Source organism: Macaca fascicularis, chromosome 15 (assembly GCF_037993035.2).
Source record: "Macaca fascicularis isolate 582-1 chromosome 15, T2T-MFA8v1.1".
Taxonomy (NCBI): Eukaryota; Metazoa; Chordata; class Mammalia; order Primates; family Cercopithecidae; genus Macaca; species Macaca fascicularis.
The window spans coordinates 106,592,437-106,609,249 of NC_088389.1; the positions used below are offsets into that span (position 1 = coordinate 106,592,437).

A 16,813-nucleotide genomic window follows, 5' to 3' on the forward strand; every position below is an offset into this window, starting at 1 on the left:
AAGTTTAAATGCTGGCCCAGGGATTAGTTTACAAAGCAGAAAAGTGGTTTGCCCACTTCCTACCTCATTTTCCAATTCTCTCTCATGTTCAATGCAGTGAATGTTACATTTGTGTGTGCCAACCAGGGCATGCTCACAGAAGGAAAGGGTGCTAGTGGAAAGAAAAAGAAAGACACCATGGAGAAAAACATATTAATGATCAATTTTTCCACCCCAAGAAAACAATCTCCAGGCTCCAGAAGACCGGGTGCAGTGATTCCTCTCCATTTCATTCAGAATTTGAAGCCCAGAGACAACACGGCTTTGAAAGAGAAGCATTTTGTGCTGCCTTTGTAGTCCGAAACAATAACAGCTCCCGAGTCCCAAAGAGAAACCCGTAGGGCATCCTTCAAACTTGTTACAGAGTACCTTATGTAGTGGCAACCCTTCTGTGGATCGTGTGAGACAGGTTCTTCCTCCTACCTGAAATGCCCACAATTCTGAATTAAAAAAAAAAAAAAAGGAGATTGTCCTTTATATGTGTATTGAGATGTGGACCTTGACTGAAGTCTTATCCCATCTGAAATTTACCATCTTCAAGAGGGATAATCCAATGTCCATGCATAGATGCAGATCATCAGAGTTAACAGTGTTGTAATAGATTGTGAACTTTCGGACTCCATGGCTGGGGAAGGAGAAAGAGATGTGTCTACAGGGACTGGCTAGTAGGGAGACTGTACCAAAACTCTAAAGCACAAGCATACTGCTTATGTTTTCCTCTTAATAATAATAGGCCAGGCACGGTGGATCATGCCTGTAATCTCAGCACTTTGCAAAGCCAAGGCAGGCAGATCATTTGAGATCAGGAGTTCGAGACCAGTCAACCCTGTCTCTACTAAAAATAGAAAAATTAGCCAACCTGTAATCCCAGCTACTCTGGGAGGCTGAGGCAGAAGAATCGCTTGAATCTGGGAGGCGAAGGCTGCAGTCAGCCAAGATCACACCACTGCACTCTAGCCTGGGCGACAGAGCAAGACTCTGTCTCAAAAATACATACATACATACATACATACATACAATAATAAACCACATTTACTCTAGAATATTCAGAGATTCTGAATTCCACTAATTTTTTTGTGTCTCCCCCTTCCCCTTTCTCCAGTGTACAGCACAATTCATAGCTAGGTGCTCAAAACAGATGTGTTGAATCAGTCAAATGAATACAATACATACCCTTCTGCACATGTTTTCTTCTGATCTTCTATTTCTTCAGCTATAATGTGGGGATGATGTTATTTCGTGGATTTGTTTTCAAGATTAAATAATATAGCATCCCTTATACAACGTGTAAAATGTCAAATGCTATGCTCAAAGGTACTAGTAGAATTTTAAGTCTGCAGGTATGTTTCAGATTAAAAAAAAACCATTACCAAAGCTATAGGTGGGATGAGTTAATTAATCTCAGACACATTTAACTAACAGGAAGAAAGAAATAGGGCATGGTAGGAGGAAAGAAAGTGGGACAGTTAGGGATACAGTGAATACTTTTAAAGTAAGTTGAATTATTTCATACGGGGTAATTTTTCTTGTCACAATAAATCACCCTGTGCCCCACCCCCTCTCCAGGAAGGCAGGGAGGTTGTAAAGGAGAAGCGAGAAGAGGGTTAATTTGAGCTCCCTTCTGCCTGCTGCAGTCACAGTGCATGATAGAATAATGAAGGGCCACATATTTCATCTGAACTTCCTCTGTGGTCTTTTTTATATTAAAGTCTTTCACTGTTACAGGACTGTGCTTGGAAAAGTTGGAAAACTTTTCCCTTGGTGGAGAAAAGCCCTCATCAGACGCAATCCAACAAATGAATGGAGTTATTTCCTTGGCCCAACATGTCCATCCACTGGCATACGAAATATTCATAGAAACATCTTTCCTCACTTCCAAGGCCGGAATTTTACTCTCCCCTGGCGTTGCCTAGTATCAGATGCGCAGATTTCGAAAGCGAGCAGGCAACAGACTTGGCTTTCGAGCCACCGTGGTTGGCTTCTCTAGGAGTCGATGCGACTTACTGTCCTGTGTGGTAACTTCTCCCGGGAGCAGAATGTGTAAAATAAACAGTTGCTGAAAAGCATGAAGAATTAACGAAGTGAAAATCTCGAGCTATTTGTTCGGCAATTGACACGCAAGTGACCTCCTTAAATGCCTAGTTATTTAAGGACGTTTAGAACGAGGATGAATGAATCTTCAGGGCGCTTACTTCGCACCGGCGTGTAAATTTCTTCAGTCTTTCGGGAAGTGGCGGTAAATTCATACAAATCCAGCAGGGAGGGGAGAGAAGAGGGTAAAACCACGATCTCGGAGCGCTCTTCTCAGTCCTTTGGAAAGACTTGCCTTTGCTGCCCGGAACCCTGGAGGTTACAGCTGGGAGAACCCGGAGGCGCTAGGACCTGGTCGGCGCCTGGCTGCGGCCGCTTTCAAGAGGGCGGAGGAGGGAGAGGAGGAGGGGGATGTGGGAAAGGAGGGGTGTTAAGGGGGGCGGGGGAAGTCATTTATGCAGAGCAGGAGCTGCTGCCATTGCCACTCAGAATCCCCGCGCGCTGCTCAGAGCCGGAGGGAGCGCTGGGAGCGAGCAAGCGAGCGCTCGGAGCCCGGGCCAGCAGAGGGGGCGCCCGGTCGCTGCCTGTACCGCTCCCGCTGGCCATCTCCGCCGCGCTCGGGGCCCCGGGAGGAGCGAGACCGAGTCGGAGAGTCCGGGAGCCGAGCCGGGCGAAACCCAACTGCGGAGGACGCCCGCCCCACTCAGCCGCCTCCTGCGCCCGAGCCGGGGAGCATCGCCGAGCGCCCCGCGGGCCGGAGAGCTGGGAGCACAGGTCCCCGAAGCCCCAGGGATGGTCTAGGAGCCGGCGCAAGGCTCGCTGCTCTGCTCCCTGCCGGGGCTAGCCGCCTCCTGCCGATCGCCCAGGGCTGCGAGCTGCGGCGGCCCAGGGCTGCGCGCCGGGCGGCCCAGGCCGGAGAAGTTAGTTGTGCGCGCCCTTAGTGCGCTGAGCCAGCCAGCGAGCGAGGGAGCAGCGAGGCGCCGGGACCATGGGCTGGGGGAGCCGCTGCTGCTGCCCGGGACGTTTGGACCTGCTGTGCGTGCTGGCGCTGCTCGGGGGCTGCCTGCTCCCCGTGTGCCGGACGCGCGTCTACACAAACCACTGGGCAGTCAAAATCGCCGGGGGCTTCCCGGAGGCCAACCGTATCGCCAGCAAGTACGGATTCATCAACATAGGACAGGTAACGAACTACAGGCTGGCCCAGCCCTCGGCCCTGAAGCCACTGAGGGCTTCTTGTCCCCTCTGCGTGGAACCCCCTCCCCCCTTCCAGATGTGCTCTAGCAGCTGTTGCCCTAACTCTTGGGCGATGCTCTGTCTCTTGCGCGCGCGCGCGCGTACACACACACACACACACACACACACACACACACACACACACCCCAGAGTTGCCGGGTCCGTGTTTTGTTTACTTGTCTTTTGCAGGCCACGCGGGACTGGTAGGGTCTCGGGAAAAATCCAGAGTGCCCCCGTGGTGGTTTTAGAGACGGCTGGACCTTTTGACCTGAAAAGTTGAGTAGCACTAGTAATCTGAGGCAAAGTCTCGGAGAGGGTGATCGTGGGGAGAGGGTGAAATGAGGTCTTTTGGGGGATAGGGGATGAGCGCGCCTCTGATGCCTGCGGGTAAGGGAAAGCCTTTCCTGCTCGGACCTGAATTTAGCCCAGAAAGAAGTTTCCTCTTCTTGGGCGAGGGAACCGCTGGCGCTGGAAACGCCGGAGGCGCGGGGACTGGAGCTGGAAGGGAGGAAAAAGGAGGGGGAGGGAAGAGGGGCGGCACCCGGTGTGAGTGCAGATTTAGGGGAGACATCTAGGCTTCCTTGCCTTAAGCGAGGTCCGCGTGGGGGCTCCCAGAAGGGAGTTGGAATGGGGAGGTGGGAAACTTCCGAAACCGGCTGGCTGGGTTCCGCTCCGGGAAAACTAGGAGTCTTACCCCGGGACGGAAGGTGCCGAGCCGGGAGGTTGCGCTGTGGGGCGAGAGTTGGGCAGGCAGCAGGGGCGCTGGGTTTTTGTGGGGTGCCGCTCGCGGGCTTTTCGCAGAGCTCCCCTGCTAGGGAGAAATGCCAATAAACTAAGGTGATGCTATGAGGATGACTGGAAGCGTAACAGATTTGGAGGCTACGGGTTCAGTAGTCTTGGCTTTCTGGTTCTCTTCCCCCCACACCCCTGCGAGAAATGGGGGTAGAGAGGGCTATGAAATTGGGTTCCAAAAAGTACCTCCCTCCGCATACACACCGCAAGCGTCTTTGAGGCTGGCGGGAGGAGCGGGTCCTGGCTGGGCTCAGGCGAGAATCCGCTAGAATGGGAGGTGAGGGTGATAGATGGCGCCTTTCCAGCAGGCGCGCTTTGGGGACTGCCCGGGGTGCACGCACCCTGCGTGCTCTGCCTGGGGGAAGGGAGAGGGAGGTGCTGGCTGGTGCCAGAGGAGTGGGAGAGTACGGACAGTTTCTGAGGCCATTGCGTTCCACGCCCAGGAACCCGGGGACACCCCACCCGCCTCCTCCCCGCCGCCTGGGGGATGCGGCACCTGGAGAGGAGGCAGAGCTGCTGTTGCCTAGTCTAGAAGGAGCTGGGGAGCGCGAGGAGTGTTCCGAGCAGCAGGAGCACAAGATCTTGCACTTTGCCCGCTCAGAGGGAGGACATATTCCAGAGAAGCCAGCCCTGTGGAGAACTGAGACTAGGGCAAGGGGCACGGTTTGTATTCCCTTCCGCCCCTGGAAGTAGGGAAGTAAGGGAAGCCAGCCAGATTTTGTTGCTTGAGTGACTGTCATCTGCGGAAGATTTCCATTCTAAAGGCTTGTTGGGATTCTACTGGCTGCTTTTTCTCTAGGAGAAAACACTGAGTCCGTTCAGGTCTTTTTACATGAACTTAAAGTTGGGCACTGCCTATGCTCTGGGAATGGAACTGGGGAGGTTAGCACTGAAAGTAGCTAGTACTATTAATCTTTCCAGAGACTCATCTCGGGTTCTGCTAACATTGAACATCTCACACATGCCAGGCATATTTGGAGGAATAAATTCTTGACCATACCCTTCTTTCTAAATCTCAAAACGACCTTGTTTGGTGAATATTACCTCACTCAGGAGACGAGGAAACCGAGACCAGCTAAACAGTGGCAAAGCCATGATTTAGACCTGGGACTTTGTTGCAGGCCCAGCCCCCCATGGATCCTGCCTTTTAGGGAACCCTTCCATCCCATGATGAAGGAGGAAGAAAGTAAAATATCCATTTCCTTGAATTCTGATTTAATGGCTCAGTAGACTGGAAGCAAATATCTGGTCTCAGTTCACAGATACTTAGTTCAAACAAACCTAGATTTCTTGACGTTAAGAACAAGGGCAGAAACAGCTGTTACCTTTCTGAATTAATTGAGCAGAACTGGTATATGACAGAATCTGGCATAGTGAGATGGGAGAAATTGTCACCCAACCCACTTTTGAACAAGCAAACATTGCAATGTCCAGCAGCCTCTGCCTGACTTTTTATAAAAGGCCTTATAATGAAGATTCATGGCTTCTCATTAAAAATAATAATACTAAGAAAGTTTACATACAAATAACACCAAGAATGATTTATTGTGGTTTTTACAGCGACAGTGAGGAAATTTAGTGCTTACAGAGGTTACAGAGGACCCCTTGAACCAGTGTAAAAAGATCAGCTCTTCTAGAGTGGAGAGCATTTCCTCTGTAGATCAAAGGAGCTTAAGCCTATGCTAAGTCTTTGGGGTGGTAAATTGAGTTCACACGTGCAGTATCATTGCACTGTAAGGGCCAAATGTATTTCTTAATCATCCTTTACTGCTCTGACCTTTCAACACTTTAGACATCCTTTTGTTACTCTTTTTTTCATCAGTAAACCAGCTGTGGTAATCAGCTGAGGGCAGTCACTAATTTGCAGATACCTCTGGATTGTTCTGTAAATTTTTACCCATTTGGGCTTGGGGTCTCATGTGTTGCAAATTGGAACTGAAACTTGTTATTATTTCTGCAGCCATTTACTATCCTGGTAGTATTTTTTTATATCTTTGGTGTGATATTCTAGGTGAGTAAGGTAGTGAATTTTTACCACAGTGAAGGTACAGTTTTGACTGTTTACTCAGAATATCAATGTAATGTTTTGTGTAGCATCTTAGCATTTAAAAGTCACGAGAGGTAACATTTCTGGCTGGGCCGGGGGATTTCTATGGGATCAATAGTTGTGCCTCTTCTGTTAAAAAAAAGATGGGATGTACAGAGTAACACAAGAAGAAAGCAAACAAGCAAAAAGGACGGGCTTGATTTCCAGAAGGAAACATAAATGAGGATTTTCTTGCCTTTGTTTATAGAGCTAGCATATGTTTTCACAAAATGTTTATATTCTGTGAATAGTTGTGCTTTGAAATCTTGCGATAATAATACTTAACCATAATCATTGTTAGTTGTTGTCATGTTAGCATATATTATCTTTTGGTTGGTATCAGAGTCAGCTGCAAAATGCTCTCCTTTTCTTACCTACAAGTTCTGACTACCAGCCCTCTTAGGATCTAGTGGAAGCAGCACCTTCTGAGCTGGCCGAGGGTAGGAGGTGTGCATGCCTATTGACCTGCACGGGAATGGAGGGAGAAGCCTTTGTCCTCCCTCACTAATCATGTGCTCTGACCCTTTGAGCTCACGATCTACTGGTTAGACAATTGAAATGATATAAAGGAATAGGACCTGACATATTGTTAATTGTGGACCTCCATTTAGAGTAAATCTACAAAGGAGAATTAATATCTGGTTATTTGAATTCAGGGAGAAGATCCCTTGTGAACAAACAGATTGTTTGCAATGTGCAATAGCTGTATTTATCCTTCTGTCAGTTACTTATAATCCTTGATTCCAGCCTGAGATTACCAGTAGCAAAGCCCGTTCCCCAAACCACATAACAATTTGAGTAACACCTCTGAAGGATAAAACTAGATGCAAGCCACGCTGGGGAAGTATTTTACCTAGAGCCCCCATTGACAGTATGTGGACTTGGAAACTCTGGAGAGGCCACTTTCGAGGCTGTGAAAGCAGGAAAGTCACTGAACTTAATGGAGCCTCTGTTCCTTCATCTGTAAAATGATAAATCTCTAGATAATAGAGTGAGTTAACTGTGCATTGCTCAGCACATAGTTAGACTTGCAGCGAAAGGTTTATTTAATCTGAATCTGAGGAGAAAGGTCAAAATAAATGAGATCCAAAGTTTTAGATAAGGAGAAAGGAAGACATTTTAAAAATGGAGATGCGAAAGGTGAAGATCAGGAAAATAAATTTTTGAAGATTGAATTGTAAGAGCCATATCATAGCTTTGTGCAATTTTCCTGTTCAATGAGTAATTTAAAATATTAATAGTTTAGAAAGAGTTTCATGTTAGATTCTAAACAATTAGGATTGATTTCCCATGGCAGGGCCCTCTTCCCTCATTGATCCCAGTCACAGGCCATGAATTGTTATAAGATAAGCATACTGCAGATGGACAAAAGGGAAGAAAAAAACCTGAAAAATTTTCTTACATCATATTCGCATTTACATTTGATTTATTATTTTGGATGTAGTTTGTATGAGTAAAGCTAGAAGAAATATTTTTCAAGTAGGTAGGAAGAGATACATTCGCAGGGAGAACTTTGTTCAGAGATGTCTTGAACACCTCCCACCCTGCTAATTAATTTTGAGCTGTGAATATTATAGGACGCTTGAAATGTTGATTGACGGTGGGCAGTGAATTCTGGGTGCTTATGGATAGTCCTGGAAATAGGGGATGTGGTTAGTCTGATGGGCTGTATGGGAGTGGATTGTGCTTGCCTAATAAATTCTTAGGCATTTTGTAAACAGGAGAGTTAATTGGTGCTGTAGTCCCAGATTGGTCTTGGTGTGATAAATCTGGCTTTGCATAGGCAGCTCTTCATGCCCAAGAACCTCAGTCCTGACCCCTGCTAGCCACTCTCATATGCATATTTCTTATCATGAGGCAAATGAAGGGATAGTAGGGGAACCTTTGCTGGAAAAAGCAATTCAGAGTGCATGGCCTGATGATGGCAGGTCTGTTGCATTAACCTCATAGATAAGGAATGGCTTGTATGTGGTCATTGGGGATTTTGGGGTCTATTTGAAGTGAAAAACTGCATTTTTGTGAGCCTAAAGGCAGCTGACTTTGCCTTATGACTGTCTTTCATGGGCTTGCGTCCAGAGGTCCTAACCTTAAAGGTCAGCCAGAGAAACAGGGTAGTACGGTGGGAAAATTTTCAGCAATGTCTGACTCTTTGGCTGAGAGAGGGAGTCCTGACCCAGAAATATCCCCTGGGCAGGGAGGGGTATTTTTGTTGTCGGTTCAAGTTATGTGAAGCAGTGTCTGGTTTTCACCAAGGCTGAAGTATCTCCAGGCATTGCTCTGCATTGGGACTTTACTATTCATTTAATTCAGGTTGTAATCAATGACAAAAAAAAGCTGACTTTAGCTTCCTGGCTGGTAAAAATAAATGCTTATAGACATTCATCCATGCTGGAATACACACACACACACACACACACACACACACACATATATGATATACACACAGATATGTATGTGTAATATGTGTATATATACACAGTATATATACGTCAATTTTTATTTTTACCAGAATAAAATTTGCACATAGTTTAGAGCAAAATTACGCATGTAGTGTTCTCACTAGTTTCAACAAATTATCCATCTCTACATCCAAGGGTACCAAGGAGGAACAATCTGCCAATAAACTCTCCAATTTGAGTTCATCCTGGGAATAAAATTAGATCAGAAAGAAAACAAGACTAAGAGTCAGGTTTGAGTGAAATTCCAGAGTCTTGACTTTCATCAACCAACCTGACCCTCAGTTCCTCATTTTTCAGATAGGGAGCCGTCATACCTACTCCATCCACCTCCTAGGGTTGCTGTGAAAATCAGGTGCCCTAATAGTTAGTGAAGATGAGTGTGTATGTAGCTAAAATAAGGCATAGGGAGCATTATATGATCTTGAAAGACACCGAAGAGATGCACAGGCACTCAAAGGAAAATAACAACGTGCAGTGACTTTCCAGATTCTTGTGATTGTTCCTGGGGATATGATGGGGGCTGAAAGGAAACTGAATAAGTGTTGTGCCTGATTATCCCATAGGATGATGGGATAGCTACACTTTTCCCCCAAGAGCCATGGAGACAGGACAGGGGCGGGGGCAACTGACAAGAAAATCAGCCGGCTAAGGCTCCCATCTCCTATTGGACAGCCCTCGTCTATAAGACATATACAATATGGAACTTGCAAGATTTTCTTTCTTTCCTTTTTTTTTTTTTCCAAAATGGAGTCTCGCTTTGTCACCCAGGTTGGAGAGCAGTGGCACGATCTCGGCTCACTGCAACCGCTGCCTCCCAGGATTAAGTGATTCTCCTGCCTCAGCCTCCTGAGGAGCTGGGATTACAGGCACGCACCACCACGCCTGGCTAATTTTTGTATTTTTAGTAGAGACGGGGTTTCACCGTGTTACCAGGCTTGTCTCCAACTCCTGACCTCAAGTGATCCACCTGCCTTGGCTTTCCTAAGTGCTGGAATTACAAGCGTGAGCCACTGGGCCCAGGCAAGATTTTCTATTTAAAGTATCAAAACATAGTCTTTTAGTTTGACTCCAGTGTGAGTCTGTATAAAAAACTAGTGGGAAGTAAAACTGAAACATAATAGGCCCGTGAGGACTATAGATGGGAGTCTTTCAGGTACAAGTGTTAAAAATCAACCCCAAACTGCTTAAGTAAAACTAACGAACAAGCAGATAAGCAGACTGGGAATGTGTTAGTTTAAACAGATTCACATGCCTTTATGTGCATTTCTGAAAACAGCTGAACCCTTTTTGTAATGAGACCTTACCTGATCTGCACTTTCTTCATGGCCAAACCTACCCTGACTTAAACTGACATTATTAGGCCCTTAATTTGTTTCATTGCAGAAATATGAATTGAGTTTGATTGCAGGGATGTTGTCCTTGATCCAGATAGAGGTGTGTGTAATATACTCAAGTATGTGCCTCATTATGCTTTTCTCACCTGAATAATTCTGAGTTCTGAAACATATTTAAATCCAAGAGTTTCAAAAAAATGACTGTGGGCGGCCCGTCCAGCTGAAAAGCCAGAGGTAGTGCTAATGTCAGCCATTTCTCCTTTTCCCTCAGAAGGTGCTTCCCAGCAAGCAGCAAAGTTCATATGCTTCTTAGTACCTTTCTTATCCAGTATTGAAATTAACCCCTGAAAAATACTCCTGATCATTGGGTGGGGTCATATCTCCACATGTGGGCCAATCACTTTGTCTAGGAGGGTAGCAGTATTTTGATGGGTGAGCTTGGACCACATGTCCTCCCTCGACGGGAGATGTTGACCTTTGATGGGCAGTCCACCAGTTGGGTAGAGACAGTTCCCCAAAGGAAAGTGGGATGGTGTTACTAGAATACGAGAAAAGAGATGTGAGATAAGGAAAAAAAAAAAAACCCCACTAGAGATCAGGTTTTACAGGCCCCAAATGCCTAGGCTAGAGAGTTTCAAGCTTACCATTTAGGATAAGTTTAGATTGAAGATCTCTGAGAAGGACAGACAACAGCCCACTGATTACCAACACAAGTCTACCATGTAATATATGGATCAGAAAACATTCTCTGTTCTTGAGACGCTAGAACATTTTCACCCATAATTATCATTTAATAAGACAAATAGTAATGGACTTCTGGGTGGTAGAGTATGGTTCAGTCACGCCTTGGGAGAGTCTGCTGTTGCAGTGTGCACAATGAACTGAATGCATAATGGCAGAGTGGTTATTGTGTTGGCAATGATGATTGGTAATGAAAACAGGAGCCGTGACGATGGAAAGATTTGGACGTTCGTGTAGAGGATGATTCAATAGGGCTTGGTAACTAAATGGAAGTAGGGGATGAGGAGGCAGGAGAACGTGAAGATAGCTGCAAAGTTTTAGCCTTGGGACCAGGAGAAGGGTGGACTGTTGTGTAGAATTAGGACAGTCTGCAGGATCATTTCTGAGAACAAAAGGAGAGGCTCAGCATTAATTTTCTTTTTAGATTTATCTGTATTATATATATTGAAGGTATACAACATGATATTTTGATATACATAGTGAAATGATTATTACAGGTAAGCAAATTTACATATTTATCATCTTCCATAGTTATCTCTCCTTTTTGTGGTAAGAGCACCTAAAATCTGGTCTCTTAGCAAATATTCAATAAACAACACAGTATTATGTTGTTTATCCCTAGTACTCCTGCTGCACATTCCATCTCTAGACAAATTCATCCTATATAACTGTGAGTTTGTACCCTTTGACCTACATCTCCCTCCTTCCTCTCCTCACCCCTGGTAGTCACTGTTACACTCTGTTTCTATGTAGTCAACATTCCCCCCCCCCCCCCGCAAATTCCACATATAAGTGGGATCATCAGCATTCTTTTTGTTGGAAGATAGAAAGACATGCTTATAGAAATGCCCAGTAGGTGGAAGAGCATTTAGATTGGGAAAGAAGTATCAGTTAGCATTCATCAACCTCAGTATAAAGGAAGCTTGTGGAAGGGCTTAGGATTGTTAAGAGATGAAGCATGAAGAGAGGGGCACTGAGAAGGCAGAGAGAAGAATGTCTCCACTTAGGGAGCAAGGGAGAATGGGAGTAGATGAAGGGGTCAGTAAGATGGAGAGAGCCGCCGGAAGAAAGGGTGCCTCCTTTAGATGGTGTGCAGTAGTGAGAAGTGCTATAGAAAGAATCCAGGAGGATGTATGTTAAGTGATAAGGAGGCTTCCAGTGCTCTTAGCACCAACGCTTGATTGAATAGTGGAGTGGAAGTCAGGTTGTGGGGCAGTAGAGAAATGGAGCACAACAGTTTTGCATTGCACATCTGCTTCTATCCACCTGCCGGCCTCCATTCCCTCCCTTCATCTCTTTCTTGCCAATGTGCTGGAGTAGTTAGGATCATAGGTTTAGAATTTAAAGGGTTTGAAACCTAATACTGCTCCTTCCTAGCTGGGGGACCCTAGATAATGTCTTAAGCTCTCTGTTCCTCGGTTTCTTTGTGTATGAAAAGGACATAATAACAAGAGTGATCCCCACCCCCGTACAATTGTTGTGAGGATGAGTTAAAAGTGGCCAGAATAGTATCTGACACACAAATACTCAGTAAATGAGTATCTAGTTTAAAAATTTTTTGGCTGGGTGAAGAGGCTCACGCCTGTAATGCCAGGACTTTGGGAGGCCAAGGCAGCCGGATCACTTGAGGTCAGGAGTTCGAGACCAGCCTGGCCAACATGGCAAAACCCCATCTCTAGTAAAAATACAAAAATTAGCTGGGCATGGTGTCGAGCATCTGCAATCCTAGCCACTCAGGAGGCTGAGGCAGGAGAATCACTTGAACCCGGGAGGTGGAGGTTGCAGTGAGCCGAGATCGCGCCACTGCATTCCAGCCTGGGTGACAGAGTAAGACACCATCTCAAAAAAAAAAAAAAAAACAAAAAACAAAAAAAGAAAAGGACAAAACAAGGAATTTGAATTTACCAGAGTAAGAGAGAAGGCAAAAGAGAGACTCTGGGAAACTAGGGGGCAAACAGTTCTTGAATACAAAAGGTGCCACCTCTGAAGTAGTTGACCATAGTCTGTGAGGAAGGTGGTGGGGCCAAAATAGGACTATTGGACCAATGGAATAGGGTGGTCATAGGGGCTTTACAAACAAAAGAAAAATGGATGGCCAATTTGATAAGAGTGGTAGAAGCAGAAAGATGAGAGTCAACCCAATATTTATATGTTTTTGTAAGCTACTAGCTAGAGTTGTTCTGCTCGATGATAAGGTCCAGGGTATGGAGATGCAGGTGAGACAACCAGGCAGAGAACAGGTGAAGGCTAATGGGTTGGAAAGAGTCAGGAAACAGAGGCTAGAGTATTTGAGGGGTTATCAGTGCGTGGAAGAAGAGGATTCCAAGTAATTTGTGCTGATATATCCACTGGGCAGATAAACATGAAGCTTACCCCGTATTTCATTCTCTTTGGATAAATGTAGGTATTATCTCTGCTTTACACATCTGTGTGCTATTATTTGCACTGCAGGTCCCGTACCAACTTAAGGGATAAAGACAGACACAGGGGTGATTGCTTTCAACTCCCATATTTTGTTTAAAAACTGAAGATTGTGTTGAACACTGAATATAGAGGGAACAGTGGAAACAGAGAATGTTAAACCAGGACACAATATTTAAGGATGATTTTTTTAAATGGTCTATACTACCTCACATTTTAGGTTGACTTTTAGCTTAGGTTGTCACATAATCTACTTTCCATCTCAGTATTATAACAGATAATTATAACTATAATTTATTCACATTTCCTGTATTCTGCCCTTTAAATACATATTTTATATAGTACAACAAAGCTATGTTCCGAACATGCCTTTCATGTATTCTTAGCCTAAACTTTACCACCTTATAGGAATACAGATATGTGTTAAAATATGAGTCTTTAAAATTATTTATAGATTGCTCTATCACATATAACATTTTTAGATTGTTCTATATAATAGATTAATCTTGTTTACATTTGTATGATAATCTGATTGTTAATTGAGGTTAGCATCACAAAATAAGTATTTAAGTTTCTATTTTAATTTTCGGTGCATTATCTAAGAGGTTAATTCTATCCTGGGAAAATTACGTTTTGGATACCATGCCAGCATTGAACCTAGTTAAGATGTATTAAAAGCAAGTCTTTCCTTGATGCCTTTCCCAGTATGACAAACTGTTTATATTCTCTCTCTCTCTCTGTGTGTGTGTATATGTGTGTGTGTGTGTATATATATATATAAAATAAGTACTTAAGGAATGATATTTTTGTAATAAGTTTTTAAGGTCTGGTATTTTTCTATACTGAGAAGCTCTTACAGCTGTAAAAATATACCAGATCTCTGCATATCCATGTTCCCATGCTTGTACCTTGTTTTCTCTGGTGGGAGTTCCTCAACCAAAATAAAGCTGGGTAGTCTGAATACAGAGCAGGGAGGGGAGATCATCCCAGGGCCTATAATTTTGTAAGCAAATATCCATAATGTAAATTTAGAAAGATACTGCTTACTCATCCTGTGCCTATTCTAGTTTCATTTAACTAATATGTTTGTGTGTCGGCGGGAACCCCATTCATCAATTTCAGTTTCTCAAAGAAAACAAAATTGTAGGCCACTTAGGATTTATTACAGGCTAGCTTCCAGCAAAACCTTTTTTTTTTAATTTTTAAGTATGGGGCATCTTTCTATTTGGTGCTCATGGACCAATTTACCAAATGCTGCATTCTTTGACTCATCACAGGATGATGTCATTGTTCCTGGGCTAGTTGGACAATGCTGGGAACCAGTGAAGGAAACTCAAAGCTGAAAACAGGTGACTTGAGTCACCTTTCTAGATCCAGCGCTGCCATGAATTTGTCACATATTTATGAGCCGGTTACAGGTTTCCTTTGTCATAAAAGATTAATTCTATTCATTGTTTTATTTTAAAAATAGTTATTGAGGGACACCATCAAGAAAGTGAAAGCACAACCCACAGAATGGGAGTAAATATTTGCAAATCATATTTGAGGAAGATTTGTACCCAAAGTATGTAATGAATTCTTGCTCTCAATAATAAAAGACCAGTTTCTCAATTAAAAACGGGCAGAAAATATCTGAGTAGACATTTTTTCAAAGCACATATGCAAATAGGCAAGAAGCACATCTAAAGATGTTTAACATCATTAGTCACCAGGGAAATGTAAGTCAAACCTCAATAAGCTACTGGCTTACACTCACTAGGATGGCTATAAAAAAAAAGACAGATCATTACAAGTGTTGACGAGAATGTGGAGAAATTGCAACTCTCCAATTTGCAATGGGAATGTGCTAATGGGAATGTAAAGCTGTGAGATCACTTTAGAAAACTGTCTGGCAGTTCCTCAAAAGGTGAAACATACAGCTACTGTATGACCCAGAGTTCCCTCCTAAATGTATACCCAACAGAAATGAAAACATTTTTCCACACAAAATCTTGTAGATAAATGTTCATGGCAGCATTATTCACAATAGCCAAAAAGCAGAAACAACTCAACTGTCTATCGATGGATATATGGATAAACAAAATTTGGTGTATTCATATTAATATTATGGAATATTCACAATGGAAATGAAGTTCTGCTACGTGCCACAATGTGGATGAACCTTGAAAATATTATGCTAAGTGAAAGGAACCAGTCACAAAAGGCTACATATTGTATCATTCTGTTTATATGAAATGTCCAGATTTAGCAAATCTATAGAGACAGAGGGTAGATGAGTGGTCGTGTAAGGCTGGAAGGGTTGGTGGGAAATGGGGAGTGGCTGCTAATAGGTATGAGATTTTTTTGGGAGGTGATGAAATGTTCTAAAATTGATTGTTGACCAGGCTCACTGGCTCTTGCCTGTAATCCCAACACTTTGGGAGGTCAAAGTGGGAGAATCGCTTGAGGCTAGAAGTTCAAGACCAGCCTGGGCAATAAAGGGAGACCCTCTGGTCTCTACAAAAATAAAAATAAAAAATTAGCAGGGCATGGTAGCCTGTAGTCCCAGCTATTCGGCAAGCTGAGGAAGACAGATGGCTTGAGCCCAAGAATTTTGAGGATGCAGTGAGCTGTAATTGTGCCACTGCATTCCAACCTGGGTGACAGCAAGATTCTGTCTCAAAAACTAATAATAATGATAACACTGATTATGGTGATTTGTGCACAACTTTGTGAACATACTAAAAACAATGTAATACTCTGCTTGAAAGCAGGGGTCCCTAACCCCTAGGCCATGGACTGATCCGGTCTGTGGCCTGTTAGGAACCAGGCTGAACAGCAGGAAGTGGAGCTGCAGGTGAGCCGCTCCACTTCCTGTCAGATCTGCGGTGCCATTGGACTCTCGTAGGAGGGCGAACTTTGTTGTGAACTGTGCATGTGAGGGATCTAGGTTGCGTGCTCCTTACGAGAATCTAATGCCTGATGATCTGATATGGAACAGTTTCAACCCACAACCATTGCCCCCTCCCCTGTCTGTGGAAAAATTTTCTTCCATGAAACCGGTCCCTGGTGCCGAAAAGGTTGGGGACCACTGCTTTAAATAGTGAATTGTTTGGTATGTGAATTATATCTCAATAAAGCTGTTAAAATAGTTATTGAGTACCTATTTTATCAGCCATTCTACTGGGCACAATACAGTTACATTTGTCTGCTTACATGGTGCTTGCATTGTAGTGGGAGGAGACAAGCCATAGTCCAGTAATGACATGAGTAAAATAATTTCAAATTATGATAGGTGCTGTTGGAAAGCAACATGTTAGTAGACTAAAGTGTGACTAAGAGTGAGAGAACTCATTTAGTTGGTCAGGGAGACCCACTGAGGAGGAACACTTAAGCAGATACCTAATTTTTTTTTCTTTTCTTTTTCTTTTTTTTTTTTTTGAGACAAGAGTCTCCCACTGTCGCCCAGGCTGTAGTGCAGTGGTGCAATCTCGGCTCACTGCAACCTCCGCTTCCCGGGTTCAAGCGATTCTCCTGCCTCAGCCTTCTGAGTAGCTGAGATTACAGGTGCCGGCCGCCATGCTCGGCTGATGTTTTGTATTTTTAGTAGAGATGGGGTTTCACTATGTTGGTCAGGCTGGTCTTGAACTCCTGACCTTGTGATCTGCCCGCCTCAGCCTCCCAAAGTGCTGGGATTA

The 16,813-nt window shown here is 44.2% G+C and overlaps 1 protein-coding gene across 5 annotated transcripts in view; it reads left to right on the forward strand.

Annotated features, from left to right (window-relative positions):
* Nucleotides 1–2,550: 2,550 nt before the first annotated feature.
* PCSK5 (proprotein convertase subtilisin/kexin type 5) overlaps nucleotides 2,551–16,813 on the forward strand; it is a 465,827-nt gene continuing 451,564 nt past the window's right edge. For all 5 annotated transcript variants that reach the window (XM_005581952.5, XM_005581953.5, XM_074017691.1 and 2 more), the window contains exon 1: nucleotides 2,551–3,250. In XM_005581952.5, the coding sequence (XP_005582009.3) occupies nucleotides 3,059–3,250 (192 nt within the window). In that variant the 5' untranslated portion in view covers nucleotides 2,551–3,058. The remainder of the gene's footprint in view (nucleotides 3,251–16,813) is intronic.